Genomic DNA, 15,590 nt, shown 5'->3' on the forward strand with positions numbered 1-15,590 from the left:
CAGCATCCAATTGCTTGGTGACGTTTTATTAGAGGGATGTTTCCTTAAGTTCTAAGCCCAGTATATGCTTCTGTAGCTACAGTGGTCACTTAAATGTTGACTATTAATTGGGAAATTATTGGAAATAAAATAGAAAACAGCGTCTGTATTGGAATTCTGAGAGTAGTTCTAGTTGCCACATTTTACAAAGATCTAATCTTCATAACAATCCTATAAACTAGGAGCTATTATTAGCTCTAATTTTAAGATAATAAAATTAAGAACTCAGAGAGGTTAATTAACTTGCCTAAAGTCACAAACTAGTAAGTGGTAGAGCCAGCATTAATTAATCCAGTTTTGTCTGTCCTAGATCACAACAGACAGTAGATAAAAGCAGTTAATATGAGACTCTAAGACCTGCTGGTGGGTGGAGGCAGATGGCAAGGAGAAGTGACAGTTGGAAGCAAACCACAAAACAAAAGATAATTAGAAAACCAAGTAGTTGAGCCTTCCTTTATAGCTCAAACAGCTCTATAAACTTTAATAGTTCCTAAGGGTATTTCCAAATAATACTTAGAAACACTCTAAAGACAAAAGCTGCCTAGCTGGAGAAGGCCAAGTTCCATGAGATTGATAGACTTGCCATTTCTCAACACTTTCAAGGTCATCCTGCTTACCCAATGTCACACAGTGTTGTTTCCTTTCTTGATCGGTTGTTATACTGTTGTAGTACAGTAAATACTAGGCATACTTAAATCTCTGAGGCCTTAACATACACTGGAAAGCTTGCTATTCTAGGAGTTAGAAGAACTGGGTTCACATCCTGGATCTATCACTAAGTCAACATGTGGCCAAGGACAAGTGATTATCTTCTCAGGACCTCAGTCTCTTCATTTGCAAAATGAGGATTCAATTAAATGAGTGCTACAGGCCATTCCACCTGTAAAATTTCATGATTCCGTAAGTTTAAATCATATTTGAGATAATTGTTCATTCAGGCAGGGATTTAATGAAACATTTTTAAAAGACTGAGATAAAACAATTAATTAAAAAAATTTGGTGCCTAGTAGAGTAATAGGAGCCCTGGTAGCACAGTGATTAAAGCACTTGGCTGCTAACTGAAAGGTCGGTGGTTGGAACCCACCAGCTGCTCCACGGGAGAAAGATGTTGCAGTCTGCTTCAGTAAAGATTTACAGCCTTAGAGACCCTATACGGCAGTGTTACTCTGACCGATAGGGTCGCTATCAGTTGGAATTGACTCGATGGCAGTGGGTTTTGGTCTCGTTAGTAGGGCACCAAAAAAACCAAACTCGTTGCCATCGAGTCGATTCTGACACATAGCGACCCTACAGGACAGAGGAGAACTGCCTCATAGGGATTCCAAGGAGCAACTGGTGGATTTGAACTGCCGACCTTGTGGTTAGCAGCCAAGCTCTTAACCACCAGGGCTCCAGATAATAGGGTAAACTTGAGTAATCTGTAAATTCCTCACTGGGACATTTCCTTCGATCATGTCGCACAACGAGGCACAGTGTGCTGTTCCGTATCACAACTATTAAGCTGATAAACAGGTTAGAAAATGGATTTAAATAAATTATTCGATTATGATTCATAACGGGCTGTCAAGGTATACAAAAATATTTTGGGTAAGTTCTAAAACTTTGAGGTTGCGTGTAGATCAGTTTATAAATGGGCTGGTTTCAGCATATGGTATATAATATGCAAAAAAACACACATACCGGTTTCTTCCTTGAATAGTAAATGGTCTGGTGTTTGCTTATATACAGTACAAAATAAATTTCAGACCCATACTGAAGTTTACTTTGCTTATTATTAGATGCATATGCTTCTAAAACTAATTCTTTTGTTCATTCCTCTAAAACTACTTTGTGATGAAAACAGTGTTAAAGGGTCTGTGCCATTAATTCATCAAATGATTTGCTAATCCTAAATTCATTTCCTAACACACATCCCAAGCTACTTTGTTTTTCTTAAAAACAACAGTTAATATTTACTGAGTACTTATTATTTGCCAAGCACTATTCTAAGAACTTTACATGCAGTAATTCGCTTTAATCCTGTGAAGCAGAAACTACTCTTAACTTCATTTGATAGATGAGAATGCTGAAGTAAGGTTTAAGGAACTTGCCCAAGGTCACACTAGCTTGTAAGCGGTGAAGCAGGAATTCAAATCCAGGCAGTCCGAGCCAGTCTGTGCTCTAACCACTGCGCACACTGCCTACCTTTCCCTCCTGTCCTCATTTTGACTGTGCACTTCTTGAGGACAAGGAACTAATCTCACGTATAGTATCTAGCAGAGTACTGCCACAGTGAGCACTCAGCATGTCCACAGAATTGAATCGAATCCTAATCCTATAATGATAATCTTATCAAGTTAGATACAGGCAACAAATGAGAAAAAACATGCTTCCGTTAACTCTTAAACGCAAGGGGAAAAAAAAAAAAAGAAAAAACCAAACCCGACTCCAACTCATGGCAACCCTATATAGGACAGAGGAGAACTACCTCCGAGTTTCCAAGGAGAGCCTGGTGGATTCAAACTGCTGACCTCTGGGTTAGCAGCTATAGCACTTAACCACTACGCCACCAAGGTTTCCAAATGCAGACAAATCTCCATATAAATTAATTGTTTTATTTTTTGTGGTAGGGAGATGATACAGGGCATTGCAGGGTGTGTGTGGAGGGGTGGGCAGGGACATGGGACATTGAGATTAAAAATGTGAGAGGCACTTTCATTTCTGATTCATTCCATTTTCAAAAAAGTTAGCTTCAGAGTGTCCTATAAATATAGCCTCAATTTAAGAAACCACCTTAAAATTAGGCAGAGAGGGAGGGAGAGAAATTCTTATTAAAAGGAGACTCCTTTCTAGAGTACAGAGGGAGCTGGAACATTCTGCTGTCAGGTAACCTCAGTTTTCAAAGCTAGAGATTGAAGTTTAAAGTGGCTAACGATCAAAAACAGTGGGCATGTTAATGCAAACATTTGTACTGGGTTTGATAGTGTCCCCCCAAAATAGTGTCCCTGGAACCTCAGAATGTGGCCTTATCTTTGCAGGTGTGCTTAGTTAAATTTAAGATGAGGTCATACTGGGTGAGGATGGGCCTTCGATCGATCCAATATGGCTGGTGGCCTTATAAGAGGAGAGGGGAGAAGGCTATGTAGTCATGGAGCCAGAGACTGGAGTGATCTCTCTACAAGCTAAGGAATGCCAAGGATTGTGGCAACACCCAGAAGCTAGGAAGAGGTGAGGAAGGATTCTTAATTAGAGCCTTCAGAGGGAGCACAGCCCTGTTGACACCTTAGTTTTGGACTTTTGGCCTCCAGAACGGTGAGAGAATACCCTTGTTGGTTTAAGCCACCAAGTTTGTGGTAGTTTGTTACAGCGGCCCTAGGAAATAAATACAACATTTAACTACCTTTTAAACATCAGCAAAATTTTACATTTTTCTTTTTAACATCACTACTTACAGTGCACTTTCCATATCTGCTATATTTTCTTCCGTTTTCTGAGACTACATAGAGGTAAATAAAGTTGTCATGAGATCCTACAGCCAGGAAGGTACCATCTAGAATGAAACAGGAAAAAGTGTTGACTAGAGAAATATACTGACAGATTTATTTCCTGTTATTTTAGTGGACCTATACCAAATGATATTTTACAAATGTCATTAAATCTCATCAATTTGGCTGGTATTTGGCATTTGGTGAATGAATTATTTCCCATCTCCCATCACTAAGCGGACTTTTGAAAAACAACGGGCCATCTAGTCCACTATATAATCCTCTCTTGGAGATGCTCACAGGCCTTGGGCTCTACCCTCAGCTCCAGCTACTCAGCCAAAAACTGGCCCCTGGATTCAGCAGCAGGCCAACCGGGACTTGAATCGACTTTTATGGGTACAAGTACACAGCAGTCATACGGCAAACTGAGCGTACAGCTGTTCATTTCAGCTGAGCACATAAGATCTTTCCAACTACAAGGGGAGGTTTTCTTGGGCAGGGACCATGTTCTCTTCTTGCATGGACTCCTCCACTGTACCCACCACAGTGTGAAGCGCATAACAGACACTTAAGGTCCACTTGATCTTGGGATTTCAATTGCTATTATTTGCATTGGTTATTTTTAACTACAGCACTAAAAAAACCAAACAAAACAGAATAAATTTCTGTTTAAAGGTAACTACTGCCAGGCTTATAGTTTGAAGCAAATACTGTTCCACCCTTGGACCCTGTGCTGACCCAAAATTACCGGAATATACTTTCAAATATAAGAAAACATCACTCAGAGGAACTCCAGGGAAGAATGATGTAAATGAAAAACATATTAATAAGGGGAGAGGGAATCAGAATATTATTATGGAAACTTAACGAACATTTTGAATAAAATACAAAGAATTATTCAAACAAAGCTAAAATGAATTTACCAAATTCTTATAATAAATTGCTAAGCATTTTATCTAACACACCAATCCTTACTATGTAAACAGTAACAGTGTAAACAGAATTCTAAGGAACTAGAAGGGCCTATAAAATTTGTACATTTTGAAGATTACTATAATTTCTTTAATACTCTCTTATACACAAAGAAAAGGTTGCTAAATAGATGTAACATCAACCTAACACCTACTAATATCTACTCAAAATTCTAAGAATATGTAGTTCAAAAACATAGGGTTTGATTGTACTGTATTCTGCTTTTGGTTGCAAATGCAGTTGTAACAGTTTGTTCTAAATTTATGTTTGCTTGATGATTTAGAATGTTGGTTAACTTTAGCAGTTCTTTTGCAGTTTCCTGCAGCAGATTTTAATCCGATGTTGGGGGAAACATATTCAATACTTAACAACCGTAGAGATGCAAAAACAAGCAGTCAGCTTTACCAAAGCAAAACCCTGCAATTACAGTGAAGTGCTGTGAAGGCCAGGCCGGGTGGTCATCCGCCTACCTATTGAGTAGCGCATCACGGAGAGCTGCTCATTCCCATCTGTGTGGATAGAAACTAGATCTCTGGTTTCGGCATCCAGAACAAACCACCTGTTATGAAGTAAAAATCAAAATTTTCTTCAGATACAAGCATTCAGAGAGAGAAAGAGGCTTTTTTGCCATTAAAAAAAAAAAAAAAATTAATAGCCCTTGAGTAGGGTATGTTTTTCTCTTCTAATGATGAGTTCATTTTTAAAATGCTTCTAGATACAGTATAAATACGCTAATAGAGGTCTAGGCGTGCTCTCATTTCTATCTAGGTATTCACTGAATGCCAGCTGTGTCTCTTTGTTAGGGGACAACTCAATAGAAAATAAGAAGAGGACAGGATCAGTATTCTTGAAGATTACACTTGAGTTTGGGAAAAGGAAACAAGCCACTGAAACAAAGGACAATTAAGTGCCAATCTCAGTGATGGTGACTAAATATCATAAATGAGCGCATGAAAGGAAAATGACTGATAGCAGATATAGAAACACCTTTAGGGGGGAGGCAGGATAGGAGCTGAGCTGAACAATGAGGGAATGAGGTACAGGCAGTTCAGGCAGGAGGAGTGGCAGCTATACAGCTGTGGCACCGGAAGGAGCATGGACAGTGTGAAGATGGAAGATTTCAGAGGCACCAGCAGGGGGCACTCTGCCTCCGCAATACTCCCAACACTTTTATCTCGAAATTCTTTGAAAGAGATAGCTTTTCACTCACATTTAGAGGGGAAAAATCACAATGCAAATGCCTCTTGAGGGGTAAAACAATGATTGAAATCCAACTACTATATAAATGACTACAATCAGATCTTTTTTTCTAAGAGTACTTGAAGGAAGGAGTGCATGCTTCTAAAGAGCATGATGACATACAGGGCATAAAGCAAACATTGGGAACTAAGGATGGGTGGGTAGGAGGAAGGCAGGTTATGGACAGCACGCAGAGTTGCTTGGAGCAGTTTAGAGTTGAGTACTTACTTCCTGGCTTAGAGCAGGCAATAAATATTTGTAGAATGAATAAATGAACAAATAAATATAAAGTATGTCTTGAACATGACAAAAGACAAGTTTTACCAAGAGTTATTAAACAGCAGTGCAGTGTGCAGGAAGAAATGGTTGCAGTGGAGAGAATGGGACAAGACTAGAAAAATAAACTCAACCTGGTGGTGCAGTGGTTAAGAGCTCCGGCTGTTAACCAAAAGGTCAGCAGCTCAAATCCACCAGCTACTCCTTGGAAACCCTATGGGGCAGTTCTACTCTGTTCTATAGGGTCGCTATGAGTTGGAATTGACTAGATGGCAATGAGTTTGGTTGTTGGTTTTTATCTTAATCTCATATAACTGGATAGGGCAAGAGCAGCAAACTTTAATTATTCAGATAGAAAGACTGCAACCACTAGAATAAACCAACAAAAGGAATCATAATAGTTCCTTTTAATTTTAAAGCAATACAACTAATATCTGGAAAGAGATCATTTCCCCTCTAGATTAAAAATACATTATTTAGGAAAAGAATTTTAAAAGCAGAGAGAGAGAGAAAAAAGCTAGTGATATTGCTTAAAATGACCTAGTGTTTTCAAGGCAGGAGATGAAAGACTAAAGATCCCAACTCTTACCTATCAATGAAACCTGTCTCTAAACAGGTTTATGAATGAATTTTAGTGACTTGTGAGCTGTTTAACTTCTAGGTAGATAACCTAATTCACAAATTTTGTGATCGACTCATAAGAGAAATAGCTTCAATATGGAAATACTTGAGTTTAAAGGCCAATCGGCAGGAAATCGGCACTTTGAAGCCATATACTGCATGTTTATTATTGTTTCCATTTCGAAAGGTGTGTAAAAAACACACTTTATTGCAATTGGACAGTACTCTTAGATTACAGGTTTGTTCTGAGGATGTAATTCATTAATCAATTTTTATGGCGACCATTGTGAAATTCCTCTGGGCTAAGAAATGTCAAGGCTGATGACAAGTTAAGTGTCTTTTTAGAGTAAGGGAATAAAACGGCATACCAACTCAGACTGAACAGACACACCTAAAGAACAATGAAATATGGCACCACTCTGTAGGTATCAGGTTTCAAACGTTAATGAGTTTATGGAAACTTTACTACACTCTGTTAGGCATTTAAAAATTATCAATTTTTATTTTGAAGAAGCCGCAACTGATACTGTTTTTAAGATTGTTTCCAAGTCAGTTTAAACTTCCTGGGAAAACTGCACACAATTTTATCTTTTTGGAAACTTCCTTTAAAAATAAAAAGCCACAATGTCTGTTGGTATAAGATGTGGAGAAATCTAACCCTCTTAGTCATTTACTGACTAGAGATAATAGTTATCAAAAAAGTAAAAGCACTGCCTGTTTTTCTATTTCCTTAATTACATGTCCGAAATGAATTCTACTTTGGGCAATTGGTTTTTTTCTTTTTTTCTTTTTTTTTAGTAATAATTCAATCACTTTGTTATTAAAAATACACAACTTCCATATGGACTCCAGCGATAATTTTTAAGCCCCCATCACTGCATGGACTATGTTTTACCTTCAGAAAAGACTTTTAGGCTCTGTCCCTAACAATGGTATGGAGAGGACAAACAAATCCTCTAGCAAAGGGGATTTTCTAGAAATAAACATTTAAGACTTCACTCTGTTTAGTTGTATTTTTATTCCAGCCTAGAGCATATATAATAGAATCATGCTTCTGCCTTAGGGTAACTTGCAATCGTTGTTAGCTGCTGTTGATGCCTACTCATGGTGAATCCATGTGTGCAGATTAGAACTGTGCTCCACAGGGTTTTCAAGACTGTGATCCCCGAGTGTGTGTGAACCGCCAACTTTTCGGTTATTAACCACTGTGCCACCCAGGGAATTCTGAAACTAAACTATTACAACGAAACTTAAAAAAAAAATCCTTTTACGCAGTATCTAAATAGGTTACAATCTACATATCTCTTTGCACCATTCACTGCAGTTACTACAGTACTTGGCAAGTTGCAGGCGCTCAGTAAGTGATTCCGAATGGGGTTGTAACAAGGGAGAAACCAGGTAGACGCAGGCTGATGGAGTTCAAAGATACTGTGCACACTTGAAAATGAACTCATATTAAGTTAATACTGAAAGTTATGCCCTTCTAATTAGATGTCCTTGACATCTCCCCTTTGAACAGAAGGAACATTTTTTAGGCTCAGAATCTTTACAGTCACAGTATCTAGGCAAGTACTTTGTTTTCATTGTGCTTGATTTCACATTCTATTTAAGGCAGGTGATAACAGTTTTCTATTTATGGTAGTGAAAGAAAACTTTTTAAAGGACATTTATCTAAATTTTAAAAAGCGACTCAAATTAAAAAATATATATATGTAACACAGATGAAGACAACAAACATTGTGAGGATGTACTGGATGAGCCTGGAGGCTTGGTCTTAATTCTGGTTTTGCCCTGCTCCACTGCTTTCAGTCACTGCCAAAACCAATTGAGCTGAGCTGAATCAGCTGAAGTCTCGCCAGATCTAGGATTCTGTGATTCCAAGTCAAAATCCATATTAAATTCTTTACCTACTCACTCAACTCACTAGGCTTACTTTCACAGCTTGCTTCCTTTTCAAAGCTGTCACTATCACTGTAGACCAGAAACTTTGGGGTCTTCTTTGAAGTCACCTTGTTCAGTCTGCCCACTCCCCTTTCTACCCCTATATGTTATATATACCAAAAAACCCAAACCCACTGCCATCAAGTCGATTACAACTCATAGCAACCTTATAGGACAGAAAAGTCTTCATTTCAGTTGAGAAGAAACTATCCTTATAAAAATTCCTTAGTGCCAATTTTACTCTGATACCAAAACCAGATGAAGTATGACAAGAAAACTACAGACTAATTTCCCCTTATGAAGATAGATACAAAAATCATCAACAAAATGCTAGCAAACTGAATCCAGCAACAAAATAGAAAGATTATACACCATGACCCAGTGGGATTTATCCCAGGAATGCAAGGTTGATTTAACATCTGAAAATAATTAATGTAATACTCCCTATTAACAGAATAAAGGACAAAAACTATATGATCATCTCAAGGGACCAAAAAAAGTATTTGGCAAAATCCAACATCATTTCATAATTAAAAGCACTCAATAAACTAAGAATAGAAGAGAATTTCCTCAGCATGATAAAGAGCATCAACGAAAAACTCACAGCTATCATTATATTATTTAATAGTGAGAAACTGAATGCTTTCCCCCAAGCTTCGAAAAAAGTCAAGGATGTCCATTCTTATCACTTCTACTCAACATTGTACTGAAAGTTCTAGCCAGGATAATCAGGCAAGAAATAAAAAGCATCCAGACCGTAAAGGAGGAAGTAAAATTATCTCCATCTGCAGACTACATGATCATGTATGTAGAAAATCCTTAAGGAATACAATAGAAACTATTAGAATTATTAAATGAGTTCAGCAAAGTTGCAGGATACAAGCTCAATACACAAAAATCAATTGTATTTCCATACACCAGCAATAAATATTCCAAAAATGAAACTAAGAAAACAATTCCATCTACAATAGCATCAAAAAGGAATAAAATACTTAGGTAAAAATTTAACAAAATAAGTGTAAGACTTGTACACTGAAAACTACAAAACACCACTGAAAGAAATTGAGTTATCTAAAGGGAAAAACATCCCATGTTCAAGGATTTAAAAAATTAATATTGTTAGAATGGCAACATTCCCCAAATTGATCTACAGATTCAATACAATCTCAATCAAAATACCAACCGCCTTCTTTCCAGAAATTAACAAGCTGATCCTAAAATCCATGTGGAAACTCAAGGGACCTTGAATAGCCAAAACAATCTTGAAGAAGAACAAAGTTGGAGGACTCACACTTCCTGATTTCAAAATTTACTGCAAAGCTACAGTCATCAAGACTGTGGCACTGGCATAAGGATAGACATATAGATCAATGGAACAGAACTGAGAGGTCCAATGTAAATCCATACATATATGGTCAGTCGATTTTTGACAAGGGTGCTAAGACAATTCAACAGGGTATAAGAATAGTCTTTTCAGCAAATGGTGCTGGGACAACTGGATATCCATGTGCAAAAGAATGGGGCTGGAGCACCTACAAAAAACAGAAGTTAAAATGGACCAGAGACCTAAATGTAAGAGCTAAAACCACAAAACTCTCTGAAGAACACACAGGAGTAAATCTTTGTGATACTGAGTTTCTTAGACAGGACACCAAAAGCACAAGAAAAAAAAAATTGGACTACATAAAAATTAAAAACTGTGTGCTGTACTGTTACCATATAGAAAGTGAAAAGACAACCTTCATAATGAGAGAAAATATTTTCAAATTCTGTATCTGATAAGGCACTTATATCAACAGTAAAAACCTGCAAAAGCCAGAACCTGTGTGAGGCGGAAACCTGTCCGAGAAGGAAAATGCAAATATTTTTCACTAAAACAAGCGATAGAAAAGTAGTCAGACTGCAGCCTATCAAAGACGAAAAACTTTTCGACCTGGAAAAACAAAGCAGTCCCAGTGAGTTCCGGCTCCCACAGGTTTCACTCTTACAACTCAACAATAAGACAAAATGGGTAAAAGATTTAAATGGGCGTTTCTCCAAAGAGGATATACAAATGGCCAATAAGCCCATGAAAAGATGTTCAGTATTACTAATCATCAGGGAAATGCAAATAAAAACCACACCCACTAGGATAGCTATAATCAAAATACAGACAATAACAAGTGTTGGTGAGGGTGTGGAACCCTCATACGTTGCTGGTGGGATTGTAAAAGGGTGCTGCTGCTTTGGAATACAATTTGGTAAGGTTAAACACAGAGTTTTCATAAGGCCTGGCAATTCTACTCTTAGGCATATACCCAAGAGAGTGGAAAACGTACACCCACAGAAAAACTTGTAAGCAAATGTTCACAGCAGCATTATTCATAATAGCTAGAAAGGGGAAGCAACCCAAATGTCTGCCAACTGCTGGATATGGCAATATAAAGAAATGAAGTACCAACGCATGCTACGCCATAGATGAACCTTGAAAACAATATGCTAAATGAAAGAAGCTAATCACAAAAGATCACATATTGTATGTTTCCATTTACATGAAATGTTCAAAAATAATCAAATCTATAGAAACACAAAGTAGATCAGCTGCCTAGGGCTGGGCTAGGGGGTAGCAGGGAAGTAGAGGGGAAGAATGGGGAATGAGTAATGAGCACAGGCTTTCTTTTTAGGGTGACGAAAATGTTCTACAATTAAGATTCTGATGTTTACACAACCCTATGAACATACTGAAAACCAATGAATTGTCCATTTTAAATGGTACTTTTAATTGTACACTTTAAAGGAATTGTATGGTATGTGAACGGAATCTCAATAAAGCTGTTTAAAAATCCTTAGTATGTGAGTATCAGCATGCTAATGAAGTACTATGTTCACTTAAGGCTATTCATCTAATATTTTTCCTTTAAAATTACATTAGTGACGTTGTTCTTGTTAGCTGCCATCGAGTTTGCTGACTCACGGTGACCTTCTGTATTAACAGAATGAAACCTTCTCAGTTCGGTGTCATCTCTGTGATCATTACTATGTTTTAGTACATTTTTGTGGCTGTTGTGTCAATTCATCTCATTAAGGGTTTCCCTCATTTTCGCTGACATTCTGCTTTACCAAACATGATGTCCTTTTCTAAATAAATATATTTTAAAATACGTTATTTATACTGTGCTTATCCCCTGATTTCAGGAAGAAGAATTCTAGATGTGGACATGAAGTCATCTTTAAAAATTTTGCTAGTCACTCTTCTCTGAATCATGCAAAATTTGGACATGGGTTGCATTATATTCAATTAAAAAACCAGATAAAACCCTTGCCCTACGTGTGGCTTTTTTTCAGGCCTATGGTTGCTGACAATAATCTGAATAAATGACTACATTAAAAAGTTCCCAGTTTTAGACAGTACAGCCTGGTGTCCACAGACCCATGCCAAAAATAAAAACAAACGAGAAAGCTCCCCAAGAATCAACACAACCTAACCAGATACGAAACCAAAGGCCAAACTTACGTATAGAACTACCACTGACAACTACATCTTCCAGAGATTCTAAGCAATCCCCGACTTCACACCAGAATGACTGCCAGCTGCCTTTAATTTAGTTATCACATCATTCTCACTTATAAAGTGTTTTCTACTTGCAACTCCAAGAGTAAACAATTGGCTTAACCTTAGCTTAAGTCACTTAATTGAGTGACTTCATTTTAAGTTTGGTAATGACGACTTCACAGCCACATAAATGTTAGAAAGTAAATTTCAGCTGAGTTTAAAATCAGGTCAGTTTTTCCTTAAAAATACATGTACAGGCACACACCCACACACCCACACACACACCCACGTCTACATCCATCCAATCAAGTGGTGTTATCTTCATGGTTTAAACCCCTCCAGCAGTCCATTCAGTGTTTAACTCTCTCATGTATATATACTATATATAGTGTATACTTTTAGATTATATCAGCCAATGATTTAATCTTCAAAGATAAGCCTTCCTTACAACATTTCTAAGCAATGTTATAAACACCATAGGCAACTCTTAAAGAGTATTAGCAGAGCAGTGGAAAGGGACAGGGGTTGGAACCACCATAAAACCTGAGTTCAAATTCTAGCTCAATCACAAATGACTGAAACTCTCTGGGTCTTGGTTTCCTCTCGGTGCAATGGAGATGTTAATAAAAACGTTTGATCTTGTTAAGACTAGAAGTGCTGTATAAAAAGAATTTAGCACAAGGATTGCCATCAGATGCTCAATAAAAGGCTGGCTCTTATAACTGCAAAGACTTTAGCATCTGTGATATCTATTCAGCTGCCAAACAGAGATCTAAAGTAAACCCCTATGTGATTTTCTGAAAACCAGATCAGCACTGCAGCTCAGGTTGTTCCCTGTGTGCTTAAGACAAATTAATAATCTACGTAATGTCTACTATGTTTTGGAGAAGTCTGAGATGGTAAAGCAAATTATCACCAATTGCTCTCCTAAGGAGCCTAATTCTAAAATTCAATTATTTCAAAACTGCTTAAATAGCATCTCTAGTTACATATCCAAATCCCAAAGTTTATCTTTAAAGAGCTGTTTTTCCACGATTCTGAAAGACTGAAAGTACTACATACAAGAAGGAATTGGAATGTTTTTGACTTTCTAGAGTGTTAATTTCTACCCAACAGCTAAAAGAAAAAACTTACTACAGAAAACTCTAAATGACTAAATTGTGTGTGGGGGTGGGGGGTAGGGGAGGGAGAGTTGTTTAGACTTAAACAAACTAGTTGATTTGAAATATTTAAGTCAAATAAAGAAAAAACAATATTTAGAAAAATGTGTTCACTATAGTTTTACCCCATTACAAATCACCATTCCACACTTTCTATGGGTTTAACTTTTGGAAAAACTGACTTTATTTTTTACCCCCCCTTCCTTAAAAAAGAAATTAAGTTATAGCTGATGAGATCTACTTACTAGCAGAAGCAATAAACAAGAGGCAATTAACAATATACAGATAACAAACATTCATTACTTAATAACCTTGGGAGGGTACAATAAGAGATCTGCAGTCAGGCAATTAATAATGATTTCAGGAAATACACTTATGGATCTGTGTAGCATTCAAAAAGGAAGGGATGACAAAAGCTAGAGCACAAACAACTTATAAATGCTCAAGTGGGTTATATTTAGCTTCAACTGCCTTCCTTACATTAAACATGAGAGAAAGTTTCTGATACCTCCATAATTTCAGGAAGGAGAGTAAAGTCTTTATCACCTCAGTGAAGTCTATCCCGACCACCCTATTTATCATCTTGCAGCTGCACTTCCTTCCCAATCTCCTGTGCTCGATTTCCCCTCCCTCCACGGCTCTTACCATTTTCTGACATAATTAGTTACAATGTGTTTTTTACTCTGTCTCCCCCACCCTCACCCCCACTAAAATATGGACTCAGCAACAGCAAGAATTTTTATTCTGCTCTCTGATGTATCTTGAATGCCCGTAACAGTGTCTATCAAATGGTAGGTGCTCAATAAATAATCATGAATGACTGAATGAGTATATATAACAGGTAAGAGCAACCAGCACATCAGTGTGTCACTTAAGAGACTGAGAATATTCCTAAGGAACAGTTTAAACATCCCACCACTTCCGATTACTCAGCTCACATTTCCCTTCAAGACCCTACCTGCCTGAGTGCGTTCCTATGGCCACCACTGTGCCACCTGGATGAAAGTCTGCACAGTGTCCTGGTTCCTAGAAGAGAGACAGACAGCTGTTGGGGGTCCATCAGGAAGTCTCCCTAGATCTATGGGGACAGTGGCATAAACATATCTGAAAATAACTTGTTTCATATGATCATGGAATTCCAATCAACTTTATCGTAGCCAATGGTAAATAACACGTGGATATAAGAGGAAAAAGAATTTCCGAGCAGGAAGGGAATATGAGCAATATGCTGGCAGAGTGGTGAGGAGAAAGGACAACTTTACGGCTAGGCAGTGGAACAATAATAAGGATAATAATAACGAACAGTCCTTTAGAGTCTAAAAAGAACTTGCATACACCTTTGGGCTAGAAAAGGTGGTATCTGGGTAGGGCAGGAAAAAACACAGTAAGAGAGCAACTCACAAGGAAGATAGTAGAGTCTGTTAGCGAGCAGCACTCACTAAATACAACTGCACCACCACCAGAGGCCCAGATAACGCCACGACAGTCAATGCTTCGTGAATATGTAAAGTCTTTACTTTAGGATTTTTTAAGACTGACATGGATAGAAAAACTGAACTTTTACCCTGCTAACTGGCTTCTTTAAAATGGGTTCGTGTTATACTTTCTGACTAGACACTATCTCCTCCCTTCCACCCGCTTAACTAAAGAGTTCTAGAAAAACACGTGGTTAAACCAAGGCTTAATCTTTTTTCCTTTGCTGCTCCCAACTACCAGTTTGGGGAGTCTTCTGTGGGGTTTGCGATCACTCACATCCAGGAGTCTGGCCCATTCCAGCCTGTGCTCCACCGAGTTCCACATGCACACCTGCCTGTCCTGAGCACATGTCAAGAGCAAATCTTTGAAAGGATGTGTGGCAAGACCCCAAAGCTCATCTGTGTGACCCTGAAAATGAAATACACTCATTGTTACAAGAAACAAAGGGCATCATCAAAAATATTCCGTTAATTAAAATCACACAGCTTACCTGTACTTCTATTTGGAATCCATCATTAAATGTTCCCCGTAAAATAAAGTTCCGTGACGTGCCTACTAAAAATTGATCTGCTTTTCCTTCTGCTACAGCTCTGATTGTTCCATACTGATCAGGAACCTAGAAAAAATAAATCCGTAAAGTCACCATACACACATTAAAAATAAAAAACCAAACCCACTGCCATCGAGTCAATTCAGACTCACAGCGACCACACAGGGTTTCCAAGGCTATAAATCTTTACAGAAGCAGACTGCCACATCTTTCTCCCACAGAGCCCCTGGTGGTTTTAAACTGCCAACCTTTTGGTTACCAGTCGATCACTTTACCTACTGCGCCAGCAGGGCTCCATGCACTAATTACTACTTGAAGAC

The 15,590-nt window shown here is 38.0% G+C and overlaps 1 protein-coding gene across 3 annotated transcripts in view; it reads right to left on the bottom strand.

Annotated features, from left to right (window-relative positions):
• The window catches only part of EML4 (EMAP like 4), a 207,166-nt gene that overhangs the window by 19,924 nt on the left and 171,652 nt on the right, over positions 1-15,590 (bottom strand). For all 3 annotated transcript variants that reach the window (XM_004369521.2, XM_023735595.1, XM_023735585.1), the window contains 5 exons: positions 15,211-15,336; positions 14,997-15,128; positions 14,203-14,270; positions 4,946-5,034; positions 3,471-3,568 (listed from right to left, as the gene is read on the bottom strand). In XM_004369521.2, the coding sequence (XP_004369578.1) occupies positions 3,471-3,568; positions 4,946-5,034; positions 14,203-14,270; positions 14,997-15,128; positions 15,211-15,336 (513 nt within the window). The remainder of the gene's footprint in view (positions 1-3,470; positions 3,569-4,945; positions 5,035-14,202; positions 14,271-14,996; positions 15,129-15,210; positions 15,337-15,590) is intronic.

This window comes from Trichechus manatus, unplaced genomic scaffold, assembly GCF_000243295.1.
Source record: "Trichechus manatus latirostris isolate Lorelei unplaced genomic scaffold, TriManLat1.0 scaffold00005, whole genome shotgun sequence".
NCBI lineage: Eukaryota > Metazoa > Chordata > Mammalia > Sirenia > Trichechidae > Trichechus > Trichechus manatus.